Genomic DNA, 22,071 nt, shown 5'->3' on the forward strand with positions numbered 1-22,071 from the left:
TATGATTGTTCGAAATTTCTAGTAATATATTTGTTTTGTCAATCTTAAACCTGTTTTCTAGTGTTGCTTAAAGTTTGATACCCTTTTATCTTTTTTATGTTTACTAAACAGGCAATTGCAGATGTAAGACAATACTGTTCTGTAGGAATTCATAATAACAGAACAAATATTAAAAACAATTGCCTTTGGAATGATAATATAAATGGGGATGAATTCATAATAATAGAACAAATATCAAACTAAAATTGCCTTTGGAATGAGAATATAAATGGAGATCCCAAGCAAAATTCATGTGCATTGATTTATTCTATTTTCGAAGGAAATGCAATACAGCAGATAAAACAAAAGACTGAGAGAAACAATAGCAACAAATAGGTAACTTACTTGCAGATTAGAAGAGAAACAATATTAGTCAATTAGACAAACAGCACCTTTTAAGTCTTCAAGTGTGGCCATTTGGGCTTGTCATCATGCTCATTATCTTGAGATTTGGAGACAACATCCTTCAAGTGACTGCATCAAAGAGGAAATCAATGAAAATGATAAGAAAAGGCTGGATCTAGCTCTCAATGAAATGCCAGATGAATGATAAGCTACAAAGATCACCCTCAATCCATGTTGCTATTCTACTTCGCTATACATTCGAAGATTGAGCATTTGTAACCATGGATAAAAGGAAAAGGTCAAGAAGCATCTATTAAGTCAATAGAGATGCTTCAAGGGCAAACTGTCAAGAATTTGTTCACTCCCGTCAATAGGCATGGACAACATGCTACAAACATCACCCTCGATCCATGATGCTATTCTACTTCACTGTACCTTCCAAAGATTGAGCATTTGTAACCATGGATAGAAGGCAAAGATAAAGCAAGCATCAATCAAATCAACTGAGGAGATCCTTCAAGGGTAGAATCTAGTTTTCAATGACATGCTAGAAACATCATCCTCGATCCATGATGCTATTCTACTTCACTATAGATTTTGAAGATTGAGCATTTTTAACCAAGGATAGAAGGCAATGGTCAAGAAGCATTCATTAAATCAATTGGGATACTTCAAAGGCAAAAGGTTCAGATTTTGTTCGCTAACTGGCAATAGATGTGGAGCTAGTTTTCGGTGAAATGGAAGATAGATTACATACTACAAGCATTATCCTTGATCCATGTTGCTATTCTACTTCACTATACCTTTCCTGATCATGAAATAGAAGGCAATGTTCAAGAAGCATCCATCAGACCAAATGAGATGCTTCAAGGGCAAAAGCTCAAGATTTTGTCGCTTTCTGGCAATAGACATAAATCTAGTTTTTGATGAAACACAAGATGGATAGCATGGCACAAGCACCATCCTTCCTTAAGTAACTTTTGAAGATCGAGCATTTCCAAACATGGACAGAGGGCAAAGGTCAAGAAGCATTTACCAAATCAATTGAGATGCTTCCAGACAAAAGATCAACATTCTGTTCACTTACTGGGTCTACTAGATTACAATGAAATGCAAAATGAATGGCATGCTGCAGACATCATCCTCGATCCATGTTGCTATTCCACTTCACTATACCTCTCAAAGATTGAACATTTGTAGTTGTGGATACAAGCCAAAGGTCAAGAAACATCTCTACCAAATTAATTGAGATGCTTCAAGCATAAAAGATAAAGATTTTCACTTACTGACAATAGACACGAATCTGGTTTTCAATGAAATGCAAGATGAATGGCATGCCACAAACAGCATCATCAATCCATGTTGCTATTCTACTCCACTATACCTTTTGAAGGTTGAGCATTGGCGACCACGGGTAGAAGACCATGGTCAGGAAGCATCCAGAGCATCACCAGCATCATCATCATCCAAAAGCATGCTAGAACGAAGACCACACCCCAATGCACCCATCTGAATCCTTATCTTCTTCCATATACCTTGGATTAGAGTTCACAGCCTGTGTGCCCTGCCACCTCAATCTCCTTCTTGAGATCTCCCTTGGTCCTCTCCTGCTGAGACGCCAACAACAGAGCCAAATACTTCTCTCTGATCTCCTGTAGGGGATGCTTAATTAGGAGATCGCTGCCACCGTAGGCCTCCCTGAGCACGACTGTCTGTATGGCCAGCTTTTGCGACAGGTAGAAGATGCCTGGGTGGCGCTCGAACACCTTGGTGAACTTGAATGGCAGACCGAGCGGCTTCCGAAGGTTGCTCACGTTCCTCCGCCCCGTCTTCTTTGCGATGGTGAGGTGGAGGAGCTCGTGGAAGACCCCTACGATTCTCTTCTCCGAGACGTCGGTCCGGGAATCGAGGCCGGAGGCATCCGCGTACGGGCTAGTATAGGGCAGCGTCTGCCACTCCCGCAGCCACGCCATACACTTCTTCTTCAGCCCGAATCCCCTGGTGAAACTCACCGGGAACGCCAAGCAGTCGCCGTCGGCTGAGGACGCGCTCTTCCGGAGCTCGGAGACAGCGAGGCGAGGGTCCCAAGAGACGAGCTTGAGCCAGATGCGCTCGTCGCCGGGACGGCGGACGAGCTCGAAGAAGTCCGGATGGCGTGGGACGAAGGAGAGGTGGTAGTCCGAGGGCAAGCCCATGTCCCACCGCAGATGGTCGACGGCGTGGAGCGGGAGCGACCTGTCGGCGGTCAGCATGAGGAGACGGCGGAGGCGGTCGACGAGGTCCTGCTCCGCGTCCGCGAGGGCCCCGAGCTCCATCCGACGGAGGCGGAGGGCGTCGTCAGAGAGGGAGAACCAAGGGCCGTCCATGCCGCCAAAGTCGGCAGACTCGCGGAAGACGGTAGGGAAGCGGCGTAGGAAGGCGCCGATGTTGGCGTGGGGAAGGGCCAACTGACGGCGGCACGGAGCGAGGTCCCGTAGGGCAGCCCGGCCGCGGGGCTGCGACGAGATAAGGTGGACGAGGTGGAGGGCGGGGCGGAGGTGGCGCTCGCGGGAGACGGCCCAATCGAGAGGCCGGTCCTTCACCCACTTCACCTTCACGTTCACCAGGGTCGCCCGCTGCTCTGCCATGAATGGGAGGCGGCCGCGCAACCACCGCCGCCCCAAGCACAACATCGCCCGTCGGTTCAGTCCGTTCGACATCGACTTCCATCTTAATATTGTTGGATATATTAAAATTTTATATATTTAGGTATTTTATTGGAAAAAGCCATGCGAAAGACTTTTATTACGCCCACCATATTCCTTTTTACTTGGAAGTCTTTTTCTTTTCACTTAAATGAAAATATTTTTATATTTTTACTCAAATGACTTAATATTATTTACAAAATTTGTAGTTTTGATAATTAACCATTATAATTTTTTAGATAAAAAATAATATTAATCATCTTAGAATCATGATCTAATGATTCTAAGACGATTAATATCATTTTATAAATTACGATAAATCAATAATTAATTTTTAATAATATAAGTGATCAAATTAATTTAATAAAATACTGAGGATATTTTCGTCCAAATAAAAAAAATCTCAGGTAAAGAGTATGCCCTATTTAATTTGTATTTTAATTGAGGGTCATTTCTCTGAAAAGAAAAACACATTAGGTTACAACAAAAGTAAACATTGGATGAGAAAGCAAATTGAGTTCCTCCTCAATATGACAGCTCTGATCTGAGATTCTGGTGTTGCTTAATCAGTGGAAAAAAAAAGTGGATACAGTCTTCTATCATTAATTATACTTTCTCTTCAATCTTCAATCTCGCTGTCCAGTGAGGACTTGAAGGTTGATGAGAACTTGGTTGGCTTGTTTCACAACCTTGTGTAAATTTCCTGTAATATAATAATATTCTATGACTTGTGCATGCATAGTTGTTGGATCCTACCATTCTGCTATGTTATTTGCTTGTATAAAAGATTGATGCATCTGATGGTTTGGAAATATTTTTCTCAAGGATTAGGTATTTCTTTAGCAGGATAGACGAGAGCAGGAATGATCAGATTGCTACTGGTGAGTTTTCATGTTCATGTGTGCAATTTGTTTGCTTTCAGATCACTCCACAGCAGATTGCTCTACTTGTAGCCTTTCTTTCCCCTCATTTTTCTATCTTAAAAGTCATGATAAGAGCTTAGTTTGTCACCAACTCTGTCCACATTTAGTTGATTCCAACGCAATGTATATTTTTTGGTAGGAGCAATGACCTCTTCTATTCACACTGTATAGTTTGTGTGAGGCAAAATGACAATATCATTTTAGGATGAAGTTTCTTCCACTAAATGATTCTTTTCTAACATTAATATAATCAGATGAAAGCATGGATGATTGCAGGTTTATGCAGTGATCCCCCAAAGGGAAGAAAAGCTTACTGAAATTATCAGTATATATTACTTCAAATGTCTAATCAGATTGATTGCCTTTTTAATTTTCATATATCAAAACCTCTTTAAATCCTTCCATCACTAATCTTCCTTCAATTTTAACTCCACTTTAGGCTCTTATATCACTGTGAAGCTTTCTTCAGTATTAATTAGATATAATAATATTATTATTCCCAATAATAGTTTTCTTGAGGAAAATGAATTCTCCATAACAGATTAAAATGATAACTTTTCTTCTTTTTTTTTTTTTGCTGCTTTTTCATGAGCAGTCATTATGTGACTTCAAATCTCTTTTTTGTTTGTTTATATTTTTTTAAGAAAATTGATTTACTCATTAAATTAACCTATTTGCTTGCTGAATCATGAACTGGGAAATCAGTTTATTAATCTGATATTTTTACGGCACAATAGCATAATTAAATGTTTATTTGCAGCAGATTTTGTTTAGAATTTATTAAGAATAATTAACCAGCCAGTATTAACTAGGGATGCAAATCACAGAAAGATCCGAACCAGAATAAATCGGGTCCCAGTCGGGTCATGCTCTAAATGGATCCATATTGGCTGGCCTCTATGCCCGGTAAGAAATAGGAGACGATAGCGCAACGAGAGCGGCTTATCCACGAGGCCGCTCCACCGTGTCGGGAAGCTCACATGGCTCTTCTCCTCCCTCCCCTCCTCTCCTCCGACGGTTTACCTTCCCGTTTCAGCTCGTCTCTGTAAGTGATCTTTGCACGTGTCTCTGTGATCTATTCATTGCAAGCTCTCTTTAGTGAAGTCTCCTTCTATGAGGTGAATTCGCTTTCGTCTATTTTCTCTTCTATGCTCGCTTTGGTTGTCCTCTTTCTTCGTCTGGGCATTTCTACAAGCACCTGGCGGATTTCGAGTTTTCACTTGTTCTCTGTTCCCCTTTCTTTTCGTTTTGGGGAATGTTTTCGGCTGTTCTGGTCTTGCCTCTTGGTGATTCTGATGTGTGATTGACCGTGGATTTCATGGGGAGTTGTATCAAAATAACAGCTTTAGCTGTGAGAAAAATTAGGTTCTGTAATGCGTTTGTCATTATAACTTACTTTGCTCTGTACGGATTCGCATTGATTCTAACCTCGGAGGGTTCTTTCCTGCACTAGGTTGAGCTGAAATATGTGACTTGATTTGGTTTGCTGTGTCGTATTCTTTCTTGGAGCTCCTTAATTTCTGTGTCCAACAAGTTCCAATTTTGCGCCTTTATACGAAATAACGATTTCGTAATTCTAGTCTTTATTCAGTTTTCCTAGTCAAATCATTTTGATTTTTTGTTTCTCGCTCGTCATTGGAATGGACTAATTTGGTTCAGATGAGCTTTGATTGCACTTCTTTCAGCCTTGAGGTTGCAAAGGAACCTCATTCTTCAACCAAGATCCTTCGATGGACTGACTGTTTCCTTGCCTTGTGCATTCGCGGAGAGGAGGTTGACGATTGTTCATGCATCTTCGGAGACCGATGGGAACGAGGGAAGTGAAGCCGAGGCTTCTCCACCAGAGGCCTCTGAAACGGCTATGTCGGTGGAGAATCTTCCTCTCGAGTCGAAGATGAAGCTAAAACTTGAGCAGAAGCTGAGGATGAAGCTTGCCAAGAAGATTAGGCTTCGGAGGAAGAGGCTTTTGCGGAAGCGGAGGATGAGGAAGAAGGTACGATGGCCGCCTTCAAAGATGAAGAAGCTTAAGAATGTATGATCGACAATACGACGGGGTGCAAGCATTGACTTTGCATTTCTTGTATTGTGTACTGGTAAAAGACTTTTCTACAAATGCATTGACTTTTCTACAAATGGAATAGATTCTTTGGCTCCGAGCAAAGTGATGGAGATATAACCTTTACCCAGTGTTTGCTCGGCCATCATATTGCATATATTCATTCTGCCTCACTAAGTATTCCCATGCTAGAATCCCTTGACAAATCTGTGCAAACAATATGTGCCTAAATATGCAGCTAACCAAATTGCAAACTTGTTACCACAGCAAAGAATTCTTGTTTAAGAAGTGTGTAAATATGACCTAGTAAGATCAAGTGCTACAAACTACTGCCAATTTTGGTGCTTCAAGGAAGTAGCAGAAGGGCAATAAAAGCAAACATTGGTCAAAAGAAGACTGCAATCACTGGAGAAACTTTCAAGGGAGGATGGATTCCCATAGAATTATTTATTGAGGATTAGGAGGAACCATTATCTGTTATCTCTAGCTCTTATCCATTGGCCACATATTAAATGAGACATCAATCATCATGCCCCCCCCCCTGTTTGTTTAATCTTTTTCTTCCTTCTTTTTCTTTGGGGATCTAAAGGAAATGGTGGATCAAAGACATTCAAATTTATTTGGATAGTGATAGGAAGAGCTAACTCTATGTCCTCCACTGAAAAAAAAAAAAAAAAAGGAAAAAAAGTAAAATATATGATTTCATGGAGTGATTGATTCAGCCAACCTAATCCACTGACTCCCTAACTGTCTTGTCTTAACCAATAATTTTCACATCCTTAATGGTGATGGTACACATTTGGGAGGTCATTGTTCATCAAACCTAACAACCCTATCTCAATGCTCTCCATCTCCTCCGATGTTTCAGCCATGCTTGTTTTCTCGATGACGATGATCTATGGGTCACCTTGGAATTAAAGCTTGAAACTTTGAGCCTTTGTGGGTCCAAAAGTTTGCCATCGTTACATGAAGAATCCTGATAAATCCACTTCAATCTTTGTTGGCCTCCAATATACTTACAGTCTCTGAGCTTGTTAACACACTTGGTGTGTCTCTGTCTCATATACACAGATTTTACATTACTTTAGAGGTCACAAAGTGGAGCAGAGTGGTCATGATGGAGAATTCATTGAAAGAATATTTCTAGCATATTGCATACCCTTCTTTAATCTGCCCAACGTTTGGCATAGCTAGTAGATCTACACAGAAGATGAGCCACAAAAGTGCTCATGATAGGACAGTCCAAGTGTTGTATGTCTTGAACTTGTGCCACCATGACACAGACTTAGTCAAATTTGGGAGTAAAATGTACCTCCATGAAGTTGCTTCTACGAAGAAACTTTGTGTAGGAATGACAGCTTGCAAGCAGCCATCAATGTGTACTGTTGCATGCTAAATAATGTTGTCATTCCTCGAGGACCTAAAGAAGGGAAATGTGGCATCTCCTCCACCTTTGGCAGCTCCACAGATTGGTTCCATTTGCTTTTGCTTTCCACATCTTTTACTCTTCTCCTCCTTTATAGTTGGTCTCTCCGGGGACCATCAGAAAGTTGAAACGGAGAAGAGAGAGAGAGAGAGAGAGAGAATGAGGGAGTTCAGCTACGAGGACATCGAAGCTGCCACCAAAAGCTTCGCTTCCGAGCAGTTGATCGGGAAGGGAAGCCATGGAAGCGTCTACAGAGGCAGGCTTACCGACGGACGGATCGTGGCGGTGAAGAAGCCATCACGACTTTTGAACGACGACAAACTCAGCAATGAGATCGACATGCTCGCCTCCGTCAAGAATTCGGGCGTCGTCGATCTTGTAGGCGTCAGCCGAGGCCCAACCGGCGGTCCGCTGCTCGTCATGGAGTTCATGCACCGCGGCTCCCTCCATGACCTCCTCCACTCGTCTTCCAACTCCCCTGCGTGGCCTCGCCGCTTCGCCATGGCACTCCAGCTCGCCCGCGCCGTCCTCTCCCTCCACGAGGCCGCGCCGGCGATCATCCACCGCGACATCAAGTCCGCCAACGTGTTGCTGGACAGCAGGTGGAACGCGAAGCTGGCCGACTTCAGCATCGCGGTTCGAAGAGACGACCGCATGCAGCCACTCGACTCACCGATTCCGGCGGGCACCATCGGTTACTTGGATCCGTGCTACGACGAGTCGGGCGAGTTAGGCCCCAGGAACGACGTGTTCAGCTTCGGGGTGGTGTTGTTGGAGCTCGTCAGCTGCAGGAAGGCGATGGACATGGAGCGCGATCCATCCTCCATCGTCTCGTGGGCTCTGCCGATTCTGAGAGCAAACCGGCTTGCGGAAGTCTGCGACGGGAGAGTAGCGTTGCCGGGCCGCATGAAGAGGCCAATCCGTCGGATGCTAAGCATAGCCGAGAAGTGTGTCTCGGAGAAGGTGGAGGGGAGGCCTTTGATGGGGGAGGTTGTGAGGGAGCTGCAAGGGGTGGTGGAAGACGTGATGCCATGGCCAATCTTGGGTTCTGTGAGGAGCAAGGTCTCCGAGGGAGTCCATAAAAGTGTTCGAGCTTGGAGGAGGTGGGTCGAGAAGAGGGTCAACACAGGGAAGAGTGTTGTGTGCAAGAATTACCTGCTTGATGATGGTGGGGCTGATGAGTGTGGTGATGATGAGCATGGCAAGCGCTTGTTGATGTTTTCAGCTGAGAAGTAGGTGCTCATAGCTTGATTCCAGCAGCAGAATTCACTCACACTGCATGAGAGAGAGAGAGAGAGAGAGAGAGAGAGAGAGAGAGAGAGAGAGGATAAAAGCCACCAGGCAGTAGGAGTTCTATATAGATTTAAGGTTTCGGTTATTGATATGTATACTTTAATGTTAAAGCACAAATACTATGTAAAATCAACATATTTATCTAATTTAATGTTGATGCTTTAATAATAGTTACTTTTTTTTTTTTCTCTATGTATTTATTTTTATTCCGCATCATACGAGCTTAAACCTGGTTTTCAGCAATGATCTGCAGTAAATGTCTCATATTGTAAAATCACGTACTCAAATGGATAAAAAATCCATCCTCTAATTAAAGATTGCTGTGCTGAATCCGTGATCTCTGGCTGCAAACAGAGGAGTGACATTGAATTGAAACTGCTGAAGTACTACTTCCATTGTTCGAGGAGATCATGGATGGGGCACTGTAAGAATCCTGTTACCCGTATGAGCTTATAAATCTAATCATTTCTGGAAGTTAGAAATCTTAAGAACTCACAGCACCTTATCACCTCATAAAGGCATTTGGAATTAATTGTTAATGCTAGAGATGCTAGACTGTCATGCGCATGACAACTCCACCCACATTTATGTGGTAGGATATGTTATTTTGGCAAGTCTCATAGTCTCGCATCGAAAAAAATTAGATTTGTTATCTCCCATTCGAAAAAAATTAGATTTGTTATCTCCCATTAGAACTATAAATAAGGATCTGAGCTTTGAAGTCAAATATACCACAAGAGGCACCACAAGAAAAACCTAAGAATTTATTTTGGGTTTAAGTCCACACTCAGTTAAACAGTTTGGGCTTATAGTTTGAATTTTTTTTGTTTAATAGATTCGGATGTTTTATGGCCTACGAACATCTTCTTAAGGCATTTGTAATAGTCCCTTTTTTATAATAGTGATTTGCTCCTCCTTCGTCCGTGGATGTAGGTCAATTGGCCGAACCACATAAATCTGATGTTCTTGTCGCTTTTATCTTTTCCGTTTTATTATTTTTGTTGGGTTACCAAAATTACCCTTTGGTAAATTTCTTGGGGCTAACTTTAACAAACTGGTATCAAAGCTTGGTTTCGGGATCTTTTGGCAACAATGACAATAACAAAGATCATTGTCGAGAAATTCGACAGAAATGTCAACTTCAGCATGTGGCAACTCAAGATGGAGACCATTCTAGTTTAAGACGGAGTTGATTTAGCACTATAGGGAGTTGAGAACATTCTAGATGATACGTCAAAGGAAGATCTTGCGGGTATGGATAAGAAGGCCCGATCCAGCATTATTCTAAATCTATCTGATGAGGTTTTATGAGAGGTAGCTACGGAGACTACGGCTAAGAACATGTGGGACAAGCTTAAAGCCTTGTATATGAAGAGGACAGTAGAGAATCATCTCTACTTAAAACAGAATTTGTATATGCTTCGGATGACTGAAGGTACATCTATACTCTCACATCTTGATAAATTTGATTCCTTGATTATGGATTTGGAGAATATAGATGCAAAAATTGATGATGAGGATAAGGCATTGTTACTTTTGTGTTCTCTTCCATAATCTTTTAAGCATTTTCGTTATACTATGATTTATAAAAAAGAAACAATTTTGTATCAGGAGATTAAATCTGCACTAAAATCTAAGGAGTAGATAGATAGAGATATCATTGGGGAAAGTAGAGAGAATTAGGCTGAAGGTTTGGTTGTTAGGGGGAGAACAAATAAAAGGGAATTTGATAATAGTAGATCTAAATCCAAACATAGAAATTTGAAATGCAGATATTGTCATAAAATGGGACACATTAAGGCTGATTGCTTTAAATTGAAAAATAAATTAAAACAAAAGGAAAAAATTATTGAGAAAACTACTGAGTTTGCTAAAACTAGTGTAGCAGTTGATGAGAATGATGAAAATATTTTCTTTGCTACTAATGACAGGACGAGGTCTAAAAATGAATGAATTTTAGATTCTGGTTGTTTTTATCACATGTGTCCTAATAGAGATTTATTTTTCACATATGAATCTTGTAATTGTGGGATTGTTTTGATGGGCAATAATGCAGCATGTGATGTTGTTGGTAGAGGAACAATCCGAATTAAAATGCATGATGGTATTGTGAGGACGCTCACTAATGTTAGACATGTTCCTGATTTAAAAAAGAATCTCATCTCTTTAGGCACCCTAGAGGCCCTTGGGTGTAAATACACAGCTGAATATGTAGTTATGAAAGTTTCTAGAAGTGCTCTTGTTGTTATGAAAGCTTGTAGGTCTGATAGCTTATATATTTTGCAGAGAACTACTGTCACAGGCTCGGTTGCAGTCTCGTCATCATCATTGTCTGATTCTGACATCACCAAATTATGACATATACGTTTAGGTCATATGAGTAAAAAAGGTTTGAGCACATTGAGCAAAAGTGGTCTACTTTGTTGACAGAGTACTGGGCCACTGGATTTTTGTGAACACTGTATTTTTGGAAAGTAGAAAAGAGTCAGCTTCAATTCTTCGACAGTTCACAAAACCAAAGGTACTCTTGACTATATTCATTCAGACCTTTGGGGTCCAACTCATGTTCAGTCCAAGGGTGGTGCTAGGTATATGTTGACCTTCATTGACGATTATTCTAGGAAAGTTTGTGTTTATTTTTTGAAGCATAAAAATGATGTTTTTATAATCTTTAAACAATGGAAGGCTTTGATTGAGAAGCAAACGGGTAAACAGATTAAGTGGCTTCGAACAGATAATGGCATGGAATTTTGTGAAGGTGACTTTGATGAATTCTGCAAAAATGAAGGAATAGTTCGGCATCGCACTGTTAGGATGACGCCTCAACAAAATGGTATAGCCGAACATATGAACAAAATACTCTTGGAGAGAGCAAGGTGTATGATCTCAAATGCAGGGTTGACAAAGGACTTTTGAGTAAAGGTGATTAATATGGCATGTTACATTGTCAATCGCGCTCCTTCTACAACACTTAACTTTAAAACTCCGGAGGAAGTTTGGTCAGGTACTCATGCTGATTACTCTGATTTAAAATTTTTTGGGTGTCCAGTGTTGAATCTCGTATTTTGATGATGAAACTACTTGATATATGTTTATGATTTAATCTGCGTTTTGAGTGACGCAGGATGCTTCGATCAGGATGAGACAATTAAAGCAGGAAAATCATGTTGTGCCGAAGGAACATGTTAGAAGATTGGACGTCGGGCCGGTGGATCGGTCGACGTATCGACAGAAGGCTTCGGGTCGAGGACTCGGGCATCGGGCCAAGAAGAGCGGGTATTGTACCAAGGATATCGGAGTTGCGGAGTCAACTGGTCGATTGGGCAATAGGCTGCCGGAGAGGACGATGCGCCGAAGAATCGGACGAAGCGTCAAGGGACCAATGACATACCAGACAACTTGGTTAATTGCTTAGGATTAATTGTCTCGATCGAATTTTTGTTTTAAGTGTGCAGGATTAACTACGATGGAAGAAAGACATGCAGTAGGAGTTGTGCCGGAGTCAAGACAATGATCACGTTGGGAGTTTGAGAGTTCGACGGAAGTTCGGACAGTCGTCGGAGGTTCTACGGGAACAAATCCGAGAAGTCCATGAGCTTGCCAAAGAAGCTCGTCGGAACTCGCCAAGTGGATCGTCGCAAGTCCAGGAGTTTGCCGGAAGTCCGTAGGAGCATCACCGAGGGTTCATCGGATGATCGACGGAAGTTCGCCGGAAACTCGCCGGAAGAAGCGATTGACGCACCGGAGCAAGCAGCAGAGATTGTTCTAGGATTTATCGTAGTTAGCACATTGATTAAGTTGGAAATGGGAGGTGATCCCATTAGCTTAATCTTGGGGCAATTGGGCCCCTGAAAAACCGAAATTGGGCCGAATGGAGCTACCCATTCGGACCCTGATTGCTGTGGGAGGTGCAACCGCCCAAGCCAGGAGGTAGCACTGCCTGGGCTAAGTCTCCCAAGGAGACTAGCGGTGCAACCGCCCCAGCCAGGAGGTGGCACCGCCTGGGCTCAGTCTCCGAGCGAGACTGGGTGGTGCAACCTCCCATGACAGAGAGGTAGCACCGCCTGAGCTCCGTCTTCGAGCTCCGACAGGCGGTGCAACCGCCTCAATCAGGAGGTGCAACCGCCTGGGCTCAGTCTCCGAGCCAGACTGAGGCGGTGCAACCGCCCCTAATAGAGAGGTGCAACCGCTTGGGCTCAGTCTTCGAGCTCTGCCAGGCGGTGCAACCGCTCCAGTCAGGAGGTGCAACCGCTTGATCCCGAAATTCTGGGATTTAATAGTTTTGAGCTCCGAATTTGAACTGGGTTGGAGCCTATAAATACCCCACCCATTCAGCACTGAAGAGAAGAAGAGATACTCGAAATCTTGATTTCTTTCTGTGATTCTTAGAGCTCAAAATTGTTGTAAAGGCCAAAAGTTCTCCTCCTTCTGTTCTTCAAAGTTTTGAGTTGTAAAGAGAGGAGAGAAAAGTTCTGTAAGGGTTATCTTCTGAGCCCGTCAAAAGGAGTGAAACTGTAAAAGGGAAGTTGGCCTTCGCCTATTAAAGGAAGGCCTCTAGTTGACGTCGGTGACCTCGTCGGTGGAGGAAGCCAAAAGTGGAGTAGGTCAAGACTGACCGAACCACTCTAAATCTCGGTTTGCATTTACTTTGAGCATTTTATCATTACTACAAACCTCCTAAATAGCTACTGCCTTCTGCGCTTTTACGAACGAGTTTCTAAGTTCAAAACTTTCCAAATCTGCGTTTAGACGTAAATCGGCCTTTTCGTACGATCATCACATTTCAGTTTACGTTTATGTTTTGATTTCAATCATAACTGTAAACTGCCTTATGCTCATTTATAAAACGTATCTCAAAGTTTAGTATCTTTAGAATCGGCATTTACATCAAAATCTGCGTTTAAACGTAAATCAGTTTTTCCGTACGAACGTCGCATTTCAGTTTGCGCTTGCATTCTGATTTCCATCATAAACTGCAAACTGCTTTCATAGATTTACTTTAATGTCATCTCGCTTAATCTTAAGTTAAAGTAATCTTAGAATCGGCTTTTATATCGAAATCGTTTTTTATTAAAACGAAGGCAGCTTTCGTTTTAATCGTAGTAAGATTTCCGCTGCACTAATTCACCCCCCCCCCCCTCTTAGTGCTCTTGATCCTAACATCTAGCATACATGCATATAAATGAAGGAAAATTAGAGCCTCGAGCTAAAAAATGCATTTTCCTTGGGTATGCTTCTGGGGTGAAAGGATATAGATTATGGTGTTCTGATCCCAAATCTCTAAAATTTGTAATCAGTAGAGATGTTACTTTTGATGAATTGTTTATGTTATCTTCTAAAGAGGAATCAACTAGTTGTACAAATGATAGTGCGTAGAAGCAGGTGGAGGTTGAGATTGGTATTTCTAATTCTTTTAAGTCAAACTCTTTTACTCAAAGAATGCCAGTAGATGGTCCCGAGTCTACTGACGCAGATGATCCAGAGGAAGAGCAATATTCCATAGCCAAGGATAGACCACGGAGAAATATTCGACAACCACAAAGATATGCAAATTTGGTTACATATACTTTGTCTGTTGCAGAAGTTGGTGAGCTTACTTCCTACTCAGATACAGTTTCTTGTGATAATTTCGCTAAGTGGTTGATCGCGATGAATGAAGAAATTGAATCTCTCCATCAGAATAGAACTTGGGATCTTGTGAAGCCGCCTTCGGATAAGAAAATTGTTGGATGCAAATGGGATACTATTGCCGAAAGAAAGATCCTTGTTTAGAAAATTCATACGAAGAACAATCCAACTGATATGTTTACAAAACTTCTTCCGGTTTACAAGTTCAAGCAGTGCTTGGAATTGATTGGTGTTCATTGTTAGTGATTGCCTGTTAGAGCTTTTATGAAGAAGGTGGAGCAAGTTTTATTGGGACATGCCAAGATAGAGATTTATTAGTTTGGCAAGTCTCATAGTCTCACATCGAGAAAATCAAACTTGTTATCTCCTATTGGAACTATAAATAAGGGTCTCGGCTTGAAGTCAGATTCACCATAAGAGGCACCACAAGAAAAACCTAAGTATTTGCATTGGGTTTAAGTCCACACTCAGTTAAATAGTTTGAGCTTATAGTTTGAGTTTTTCTTGTTTAATAGATTCGGATGTTTTATAACCTATGAACATCTTCTTAAGGTCTTTGTAATAGTCCCTCTAAGGTATTTGTAATAATCCCTCTAGTATTTACTCCTTCGTCCGTTGATCAAACCACGTAAATCTGGTGTTCTTGTCATTTTTATCTTTTTCGCTTTATTATCTTTGTTGGGTTGCCAAAATTATCCTTTGGTAAATTTTCTAGGACTAACTCTAACATACTCAGGTAAAAGATGGATGATAACCATAATTGCAAGACACCCCACCAGAATTTCAAAGGGCACCAGAAGGAGACCACACAATGTCAAGGTTACAAAATGAAAGAGCTGCAAGACATAGGGTTTAGGGTTACAAAATGTCAAGGTTCCAGCAGAACCAAGAAAATGAAAACTTTCTCCTTCACACAAAATGATACAAATGTAGAATGCCACATTTTAGCAAAAACCCGACATAATGTAGAGAAATCATGTCCATTCAGAAAACAAAACTCAGCTACCCTATTCTGCATGTTAGATCTTAAATAAAACAAATGAGGAAAAGAAATCCGTTAATCAGCAGACTATAATCACCATCGTAGACACTTCCAACTTTCCAATGCTAATGTGACGACAATTTAGGCCAGTAAATGATGAGAATCAGGGATGCACACCTAACACGAAAAATAAAGTTTCACATTCATTCAAAAGAAAAGAAAATTGAACTTACAGAGAACACCTAGAGGAAATTGACGTAATATATCCATTATTTCATAATATGCAAAAAGTTAATGTTCATGAAACAAAAAAATTTTGACCATCATGTAACAACAAAGAAAGTACAGCGCCCTATATGACAGCTTAAACAATGTCAGTTGGGCAGGCGTAGATGAGCTGTAGCAGAAACCATGCATCATTCTTACAACAATCATTTAACAAAACCTACCTCCCATAGAGTACATGAAAAAATAGATAGATATTGAAGTAGAATATCTTGATATCATACCATATAAAATATTCTAAATAGCAGGTGCAAAAGATGCAGGTGCATAAGATGACTCAAGGAAAAACTCCATAAAACCATGGATGTATATCAGTCAACAACAAATACAATGAAAGAATTAATGTCCACCAGAGCACCATTAACAGAGGGCATTAACATACATTTTTTGCTTTAATATCAAACAAAAAATAATAATTTGGAACAACAATATTGGTAAAACAACAAATGGAAATCCACTATCCATATACAGCAACTGTCAAATTTTACTGTACAAACCAACCCTTCAAAGTTCCCCACATTATCATCCCCGGTATAAAATGGACCACAAGCAAAGCACCACAGAATTTACATGGACAAAGCTCTGATATAAAAGCAAATATCTCCAGGAATGATTGTCCTTGATATCAGAAATTCATGGGCAGTCCCACTAAATAAAAAGAAAGAGAATTTGGAAACTGTAGGCACCACTGTTATTTTCTCATGGCTGCATTCCCTTGTTGGAGAGCATCACTGCAAAAGAATCAATGATGGGGCATATACACAACAATGGTTGAAAGGTTACTTCAGAGTAGAAGTCTATGAAAAATTATCAGCTACTAGACACGGAATTCACGTCTAAAAATCGTCAGATTTTGGGTGAACTTGTCCCTGTTCTTCGAATCCAAACTCCTCGTCACATCAGCCATCAGCTTCTCAAAACACAGTGAAAGACGTTGCTGTTGATCCATAGGCTGCATATGCAAGGAAATCCAATCATAGGATCACAGGTATTGAATCATATAGTTGCTGGAAAAATAAGAATATAGATACACACTAAATAGTTCAAAATGTCTTATCAGAATAGGTAAGTCCCAAGTCCACTATCTCTATAGGAACAATGCTGAAATGCCAAACTAGACATATTAAAAGACAACAGCAGAGAAAGAAAAGAGACAATCAACCATGTTAGAAAGCCCAAGGGCAAAATCAACAGTCAATGACAATGTTTTAAGCACTTATTTAGGATGGGGTAGTAATGACAACAGGAGTAAAGACATACATTAGAAGAAAGCTCAATGTTAGCACTAACCTGTGATGCCAACATCTGTATTCTCAAATTTGTAAACATCTGCAGATAGAAGCAATGTAAAATCTGAGAAACATCTCAATGCAACAACAAATCTAAGCACTTTGAGATGCAGAATAATAAGATATCTTAGAATTGTTTATTTCAGAATCAAATTTACTACAAAGCACAGAGAGTTGTGCAGAGTTTAATTTGTCCAAAAATAAGTACATCTATTTTTCCATGAAATATCATAGAGAACCGATGCAAAATAGTTTCTGCATGAGAAATGCGATGGACTGTATGATGCGAAAATAAAATAAGGTCATGCCTGATTTTTTAAAATTTCACTATTGCTGGTTGAAGAAAAAGAACAAGAATGAAACAGCAAACAAAATGGATCTCATTAATAGGTTACTGTGATAGCAATTGTATGGAAGATGAAATAGGAAACAGTGATAAAACCATCAAGAATTGCAGAGACCTGGCAAATCCCTTGGAACAAAAACAGCGCTCCCTTGGATGAAACATCATGCCTTCAATAAATTGGCAAGATTGATGGCCAAGGAAATAATGAACAAAGATCCTAGAAATTGACCTTGAAGTGGCCCACTTATGGAAGATCTAAATCCACTTCCTGAAGGATTCCAAAACAAGGACTGCTGTACCGCCTAAAATAGTATGAAACAGGCTGTATCCACCGGGTTGGGCATGGACCGATACGCGAACCGCTACCATTTTGGGCAGACCAGCCCAAACCATGATGCCGCTGCCATTGCTGTTGGATGTCGCTCGCCCGTTCGCCAGTGTTTATCTCTCTGGTACACGCCCTCCTCTTCTTCTCCTTTTCCTTCTCCACCGCTCCATTTTCTTCCTTCTTTCTCCTCCACTACTCCATCTTCTTCCTTCCTCTTCCACTGCTTCCCCTTCTTCCTTCTTCTCCCTCCTTCCTCCACTGCCCCTTCCTCTTCTCCCTCTTTTTCTTCCTCTCTGAAACACCGGTACCTACCAATGTACGATGCATACCGATCCAATCAGATCACCAAAACCAAAATGGATCCAATACCCGAAATAGCGATCCTTGTTACAAAATATGGTAGAGATGGTAGAAGCCATCTAAGATTCTAAAAACTCACAAGACATTACACTAGGAACTTGATGAATAAGGAGTCAACTATTATTGCTTAGGTATCCTAACTTGGAATGTGTTTTTACCTAACGAACATTTGGAGAATGATGAGACAGATGATCTACCATGGACAATGGTTAATTTAGATCATAGCACACAGTAAAATACCTGCTCTGAAATATGTGGGTATAACATAATATATGATGGTTTGCAAGGGCTCATAATGTAGCCTCCTCTACTCTATTTTTCACTCTCTTGTTTGATTACCTTATCCCCTCACTAGCAGTGATCTGACAAAGCATTACCTACACTAGTTCTGGCAACCTATGCTGGAAAGTACACATACTTTGATGGGTAAAAAATATTTAAATACGTACTCACTAATATAATGGACCTAGAGCAATTTCTAGGTCTATGAGCCAGCATAGCTCTTTTGCTATACCATGCCAATCACCACATACTGTTCCGGCTAAATTGCAGTATGCGCCCACAATCTAATATATGTCCATAGTTATAATGATGGAATCAAATATCGTGACACACTGACCATACTGGTCCCATGTTGTAGAGGTATGCTTGTGTACCAATTATAGTGATAAATGTGGACATTTTAATTATTTTTTCTGCTGTGTAATAAGGCATATTGTATTATATCATATGTAATGGCCTGAGAATTCTGGTACAGGTACAGGTAAAAGTATCGTAATCCTTGCTTCTAACTATGTAATAAGAGTTAGATCTAAACTTTGGGTTTTGCAATCAGATCATGACAAACCCAAAAGGGTATAAGTGCTTGGCAAAACTTATGTACATTGCACTCAGCTCCCAGTCAACCAAACAGCAGATTTATAGTCTCACGACTCAGCCAGTACAAAAAGTTCATATTCAAGTTCACCATTATCTCATCCAATACAAGGTTACATGAAACTTTATTTGAGATGATATCATGACAAATTTGTTTCACGGATTATTTATAAACCAGATGTGAAACTAATACTGGAGAACATGCACACAAGCATCCACATGATGCTTGAAGCCTTGAACTATCTATCCTACTCATAAGATACACAATGCAAAACTTGGGACACTCCTGACTTGACAAAGATTACTCACCACTTACCACTTACCAGTCCACTTGCACACCGTTACCATAAGAACCTTTATGTATTAGAATGTCAGGAAACTGTATCTCATGCATATTGATCTAGTGTATCATAGGAAGTGGCAAAACCTATAAATTCAGTAGAACCTGGTGTTTCATGATCGTTTGAGCCATCCATACAAAACGTACTGCTCATTTTAAAGGAGCACAGTCATTTGTGTCACTTTTGCTCCAACTATTCGATGCCTCAATCTCAGTAAATATTAATATACTATTACAACAAGGAAAAGAATACCGAAACGAAACAGATATGCTACTTGACAGTTTTAGTCAAAGATGGTGCATTCTGACTCACAAAAATAAGCAAGAAATTGAGAATTCTATGTAGTATCTTTAGCTAGATAACATAATTTACATGTCTACCTTTAGATTAGATATCAAGGGAAATTGTAACAAAAACAATTACCATAAACTTTATTCCATTTTATGAGATAAATGCATTTCAACAACAAATCCATAACTCATTTTCCATGGAAAAAATATTTCCACGACCAGTTATACAGTGGAATGATATAGTTACTTGGCATGAAATTAAGCATGTCACCTGCTCATTTATCAAAATCAAGCTCAGCATTGGTCTGCTAAGACTCCATTGGTTGCCACAGTCTTCAAATAGGACTATCTCAAACAAGGTCCTGAGTATCTGAAAGTCAACTAAACTGTTATGTGAAAATGCTCATATAAATTGGACTAAACAAGACAAGAATACTAGAGGAAAAGAAACAGAAAGTATTGCTCAATTGTCTACTAGCTTGACGTTCCAACAGATGCTAATCGCTAGACAAGGTGTTATAACTAAAATACATTGGACCTTTCCTTATAGCTTAAGTTTTTGGATAAGTGGTTACCATTATAAATTTTCATCATGGTACGTAAGTTTAAATCATGTATCAACTCCTCTTCATTTTGTGTAATATTTAATTAATATTTATGTAATTTAACTTGCACTATGTACTTGGGTTCAATTCATGTGTCAAGCCTAATCCGGCTTACACATGAGCAAGTTGCAACATATATCATGTTAACTGTCAGATAAAAATCATTATTTTCTCCTCATTATGACTTATCAAACATTGACAAGTTTCTAAATTATCACATAGAGAGAGAATTCATAACACGAGCCAAAGCAAAAGTCACATTATCTGGCCTATGATAACAGAAAAGAGAGATACAAATGATGGTATTGGATCTAATTATGTAAATTTTTTTTAGGTTTCATGCAAGTTCTGTATACAGAAAATTGAGGGAACCCAGATCAGCAAGGTTAGGAGCACCATGAGTAGGATTTTCTAGATGTATCAAATATAAATTTTGCGGAGAACATATGCATTAGCCACATGATGCACTAGCTTAAGCCATCTGAAACTGATCCTCAAAAATCTTGATATTGTTTTAGCTTCCACTATCTTCATGCTAAAACTTTTATCGACTTTGAAATGTTCCAAAATGTTTGAATGCTTCTTTTAGCCAAAGCAAGAAATTTAAAGTACTGAAAATTTACAAATTCCAAGTCTATTATCAGAATCTAAGTTTACTCTAATAGAAGTGAAATTCTGGCTCCTAGGATATGGTAAATAAAAAAAATCAGTAAGCCAAGAATAAATACTGGCTTCTGTGATCACAATACAATGTTTTGAGTAGTTTAATCCAAGGTTTGCCATACCGGACTGTACCGCCCGGTACGGGCGGTACGTACCGGTCCGACAGACCAGCGGTACGCGGACCGCACTGTACCGTACCGATACTGTAGCGATACTGTAGCACACTGTAGCGATACTGTAGCTACACTGTAGCTGAGTGTACCGCTCGGTACACCTGTGTGTACCGCTCGGTACACCGTACCGTACCGATACCGAGCCCGGGTCGAAACACCGGTACGGTACGATACGGCGAACCTTGATTTAATCTACATAAACATGGGTCCATCAGAAATAAAAAACAATAGTTATTTGGAACATATTAAAAGATAAAAAATAAAAATCTTCTCATGTGCTGGTACATTGCAGTCCTCCCCTTTATTCATCATATATCTTCCCTTCCCTACTATCAAACTTTGTTATCTCTCAAATACTTCCATCCTTTGCTATTGCCGAAATCAGACCTCTTAGATCGTTTATTTTGAAAATACTTGTAATATCTTTTAGTATTATCCTATAATTTACTGGAACAATTACACCAGGACCAAAGATCATTTACTTAATGCAATTGCAACTATCAAAATATATCTTTTTCGAGCATTGCATTATGTTTCAAGAACAAGAAAATCCTCCAGTCACCCAAACCTTTGTTACAAGAAAGGAGATTAAAGAGAATCCATAAAGGTAAGTAATAAACTAAAGAAAATTTATATTTTAGTTTAGTGATTCAAGAAGTCAACACAATGATGAAGTTGAATTATAACATGCTTGAGATATTTATGAAGCAGCACAGCTATAGTAGATTGGTTGAAGTTGGACTGTTGGAGTGTTGGACCACTATCAAATATGCAATTTGAAGCACCTGAAATTGCAATCATTTAGGTATCATCCAATCAGACCTGACTGGAGTGATTAATACGATTGTTTGAATAAAAAAAACTCAAATGTTCTCTCTCACACACAATTCTCCCTTTCTCATCTGTTGCGCTTTCCACCTACCTTTTCTCCTCCCCTCCTCCCTATCCTCTCATGTTCTCTCCTCATGCTGTGGTCACTCCCACTACTATAATTCTAGAAAGTATTAATGGCTTTCGAGCAAGAGGGGCAACAATGATTTAGTGTCTTAGGTTTCCATTGGCAAAGGGAACTGCAGAAACAGCTAACAAGTATGTATCATCATTTTCCCCTCCAATTCAGTACCTTTCTTATTATTCTT

The 22,071-nt window shown here is 40.1% G+C and overlaps 3 protein-coding genes and 1 long non-coding RNA gene across 10 annotated transcripts in view; 2 read left to right on the plus strand and 2 right to left on the minus strand.

The window, feature by feature from the left end:
- Positions 1–265: 265 nt before the first annotated feature.
- LOC135649587 (protein WHAT'S THIS FACTOR 9, mitochondrial-like) lies at positions 266–3,159 on the minus strand. The gene is made up of 2 exons (XM_065168100.1): positions 1,769–3,159; positions 266–513 (listed from the first exon to the last, which is right to left on the minus strand). The coding sequence occupies exon 1, from the start codon at positions 3,081–3,083 to the stop codon at positions 1,926–1,928; it is 1,158 nt and encodes a 385-aa protein (XP_065024172.1). The 5' UTR covers positions 3,084–3,159; the 3' UTR covers positions 266–513; positions 1,769–1,925.
- Positions 3,160–4,505: 1,346 nt separating this feature from the next.
- Positions 4,506–6,206, plus strand: LOC135649294 (uncharacterized). 2 transcript variants are annotated; one of them, XR_010501220.1, is made up of 2 exons: positions 4,506–5,036; positions 5,651–6,206. It is a non-coding gene; the product is annotated as an uncharacterized LOC135649294 (long non-coding RNA). The 2 variants fall into 2 exon arrangements; XR_010501219.1 differs by having other exon boundaries at positions 5,677–6,206.
- Positions 6,207–7,155: 949 nt separating this feature from the next.
- LOC135649216 (serine/threonine-protein kinase-like protein At5g23170) lies at positions 7,156–8,942 on the plus strand. Its single transcript, XM_065167401.1, has one exon. The coding sequence runs from the start codon at positions 7,447–7,449 to the stop codon at positions 8,707–8,709; it is 1,263 nt and encodes a 420-aa protein (XP_065023473.1). The 5' UTR covers positions 7,156–7,446; the 3' UTR covers positions 8,710–8,942.
- Positions 8,943–16,034: 7,092 nt separating this feature from the next.
- Positions 16,035–22,071, minus strand: part of LOC135585528 (uncharacterized) — a 58,621-nt gene continuing 52,584 nt past the window's right edge. For all 6 annotated transcript variants that reach the window (XM_065168606.1, XM_065168605.1, XM_065168602.1 and 3 more), the window contains 3 exons: positions 19,763–19,861; positions 16,952–16,990; positions 16,035–16,613 (listed from right to left, as the gene is read on the minus strand). In XM_065168606.1, the coding sequence (XP_065024678.1) occupies positions 16,479–16,613; positions 16,952–16,990; positions 19,763–19,861 (273 nt within the window). In that variant the 3' untranslated portion in view covers positions 16,035–16,478. The remainder of the gene's footprint in view (positions 16,614–16,951; positions 16,991–19,762; positions 19,862–22,071) is intronic.

This window comes from Musa acuminata, chromosome BXJ3-9, assembly GCF_036884655.1.
Source record: "Musa acuminata AAA Group cultivar baxijiao chromosome BXJ3-9, Cavendish_Baxijiao_AAA, whole genome shotgun sequence".
NCBI lineage: Eukaryota > Viridiplantae > Streptophyta > Magnoliopsida > Zingiberales > Musaceae > Musa > Musa acuminata.

Coding starts and splice junctions, on each gene's coding strand:
- LOC135649587 (XM_065168100.1), bottom strand. CDS start 3,083: ATGTCGAACGGACTGAACCGACGGGCGATGTTGTGCTTGGGGCGGCGG.
- LOC135649216 (XM_065167401.1), top strand. CDS start 7,447: ATGTTGTCATTCCTCGAGGACCTAAAGAAGGGAAATGTGGCATCTCCT.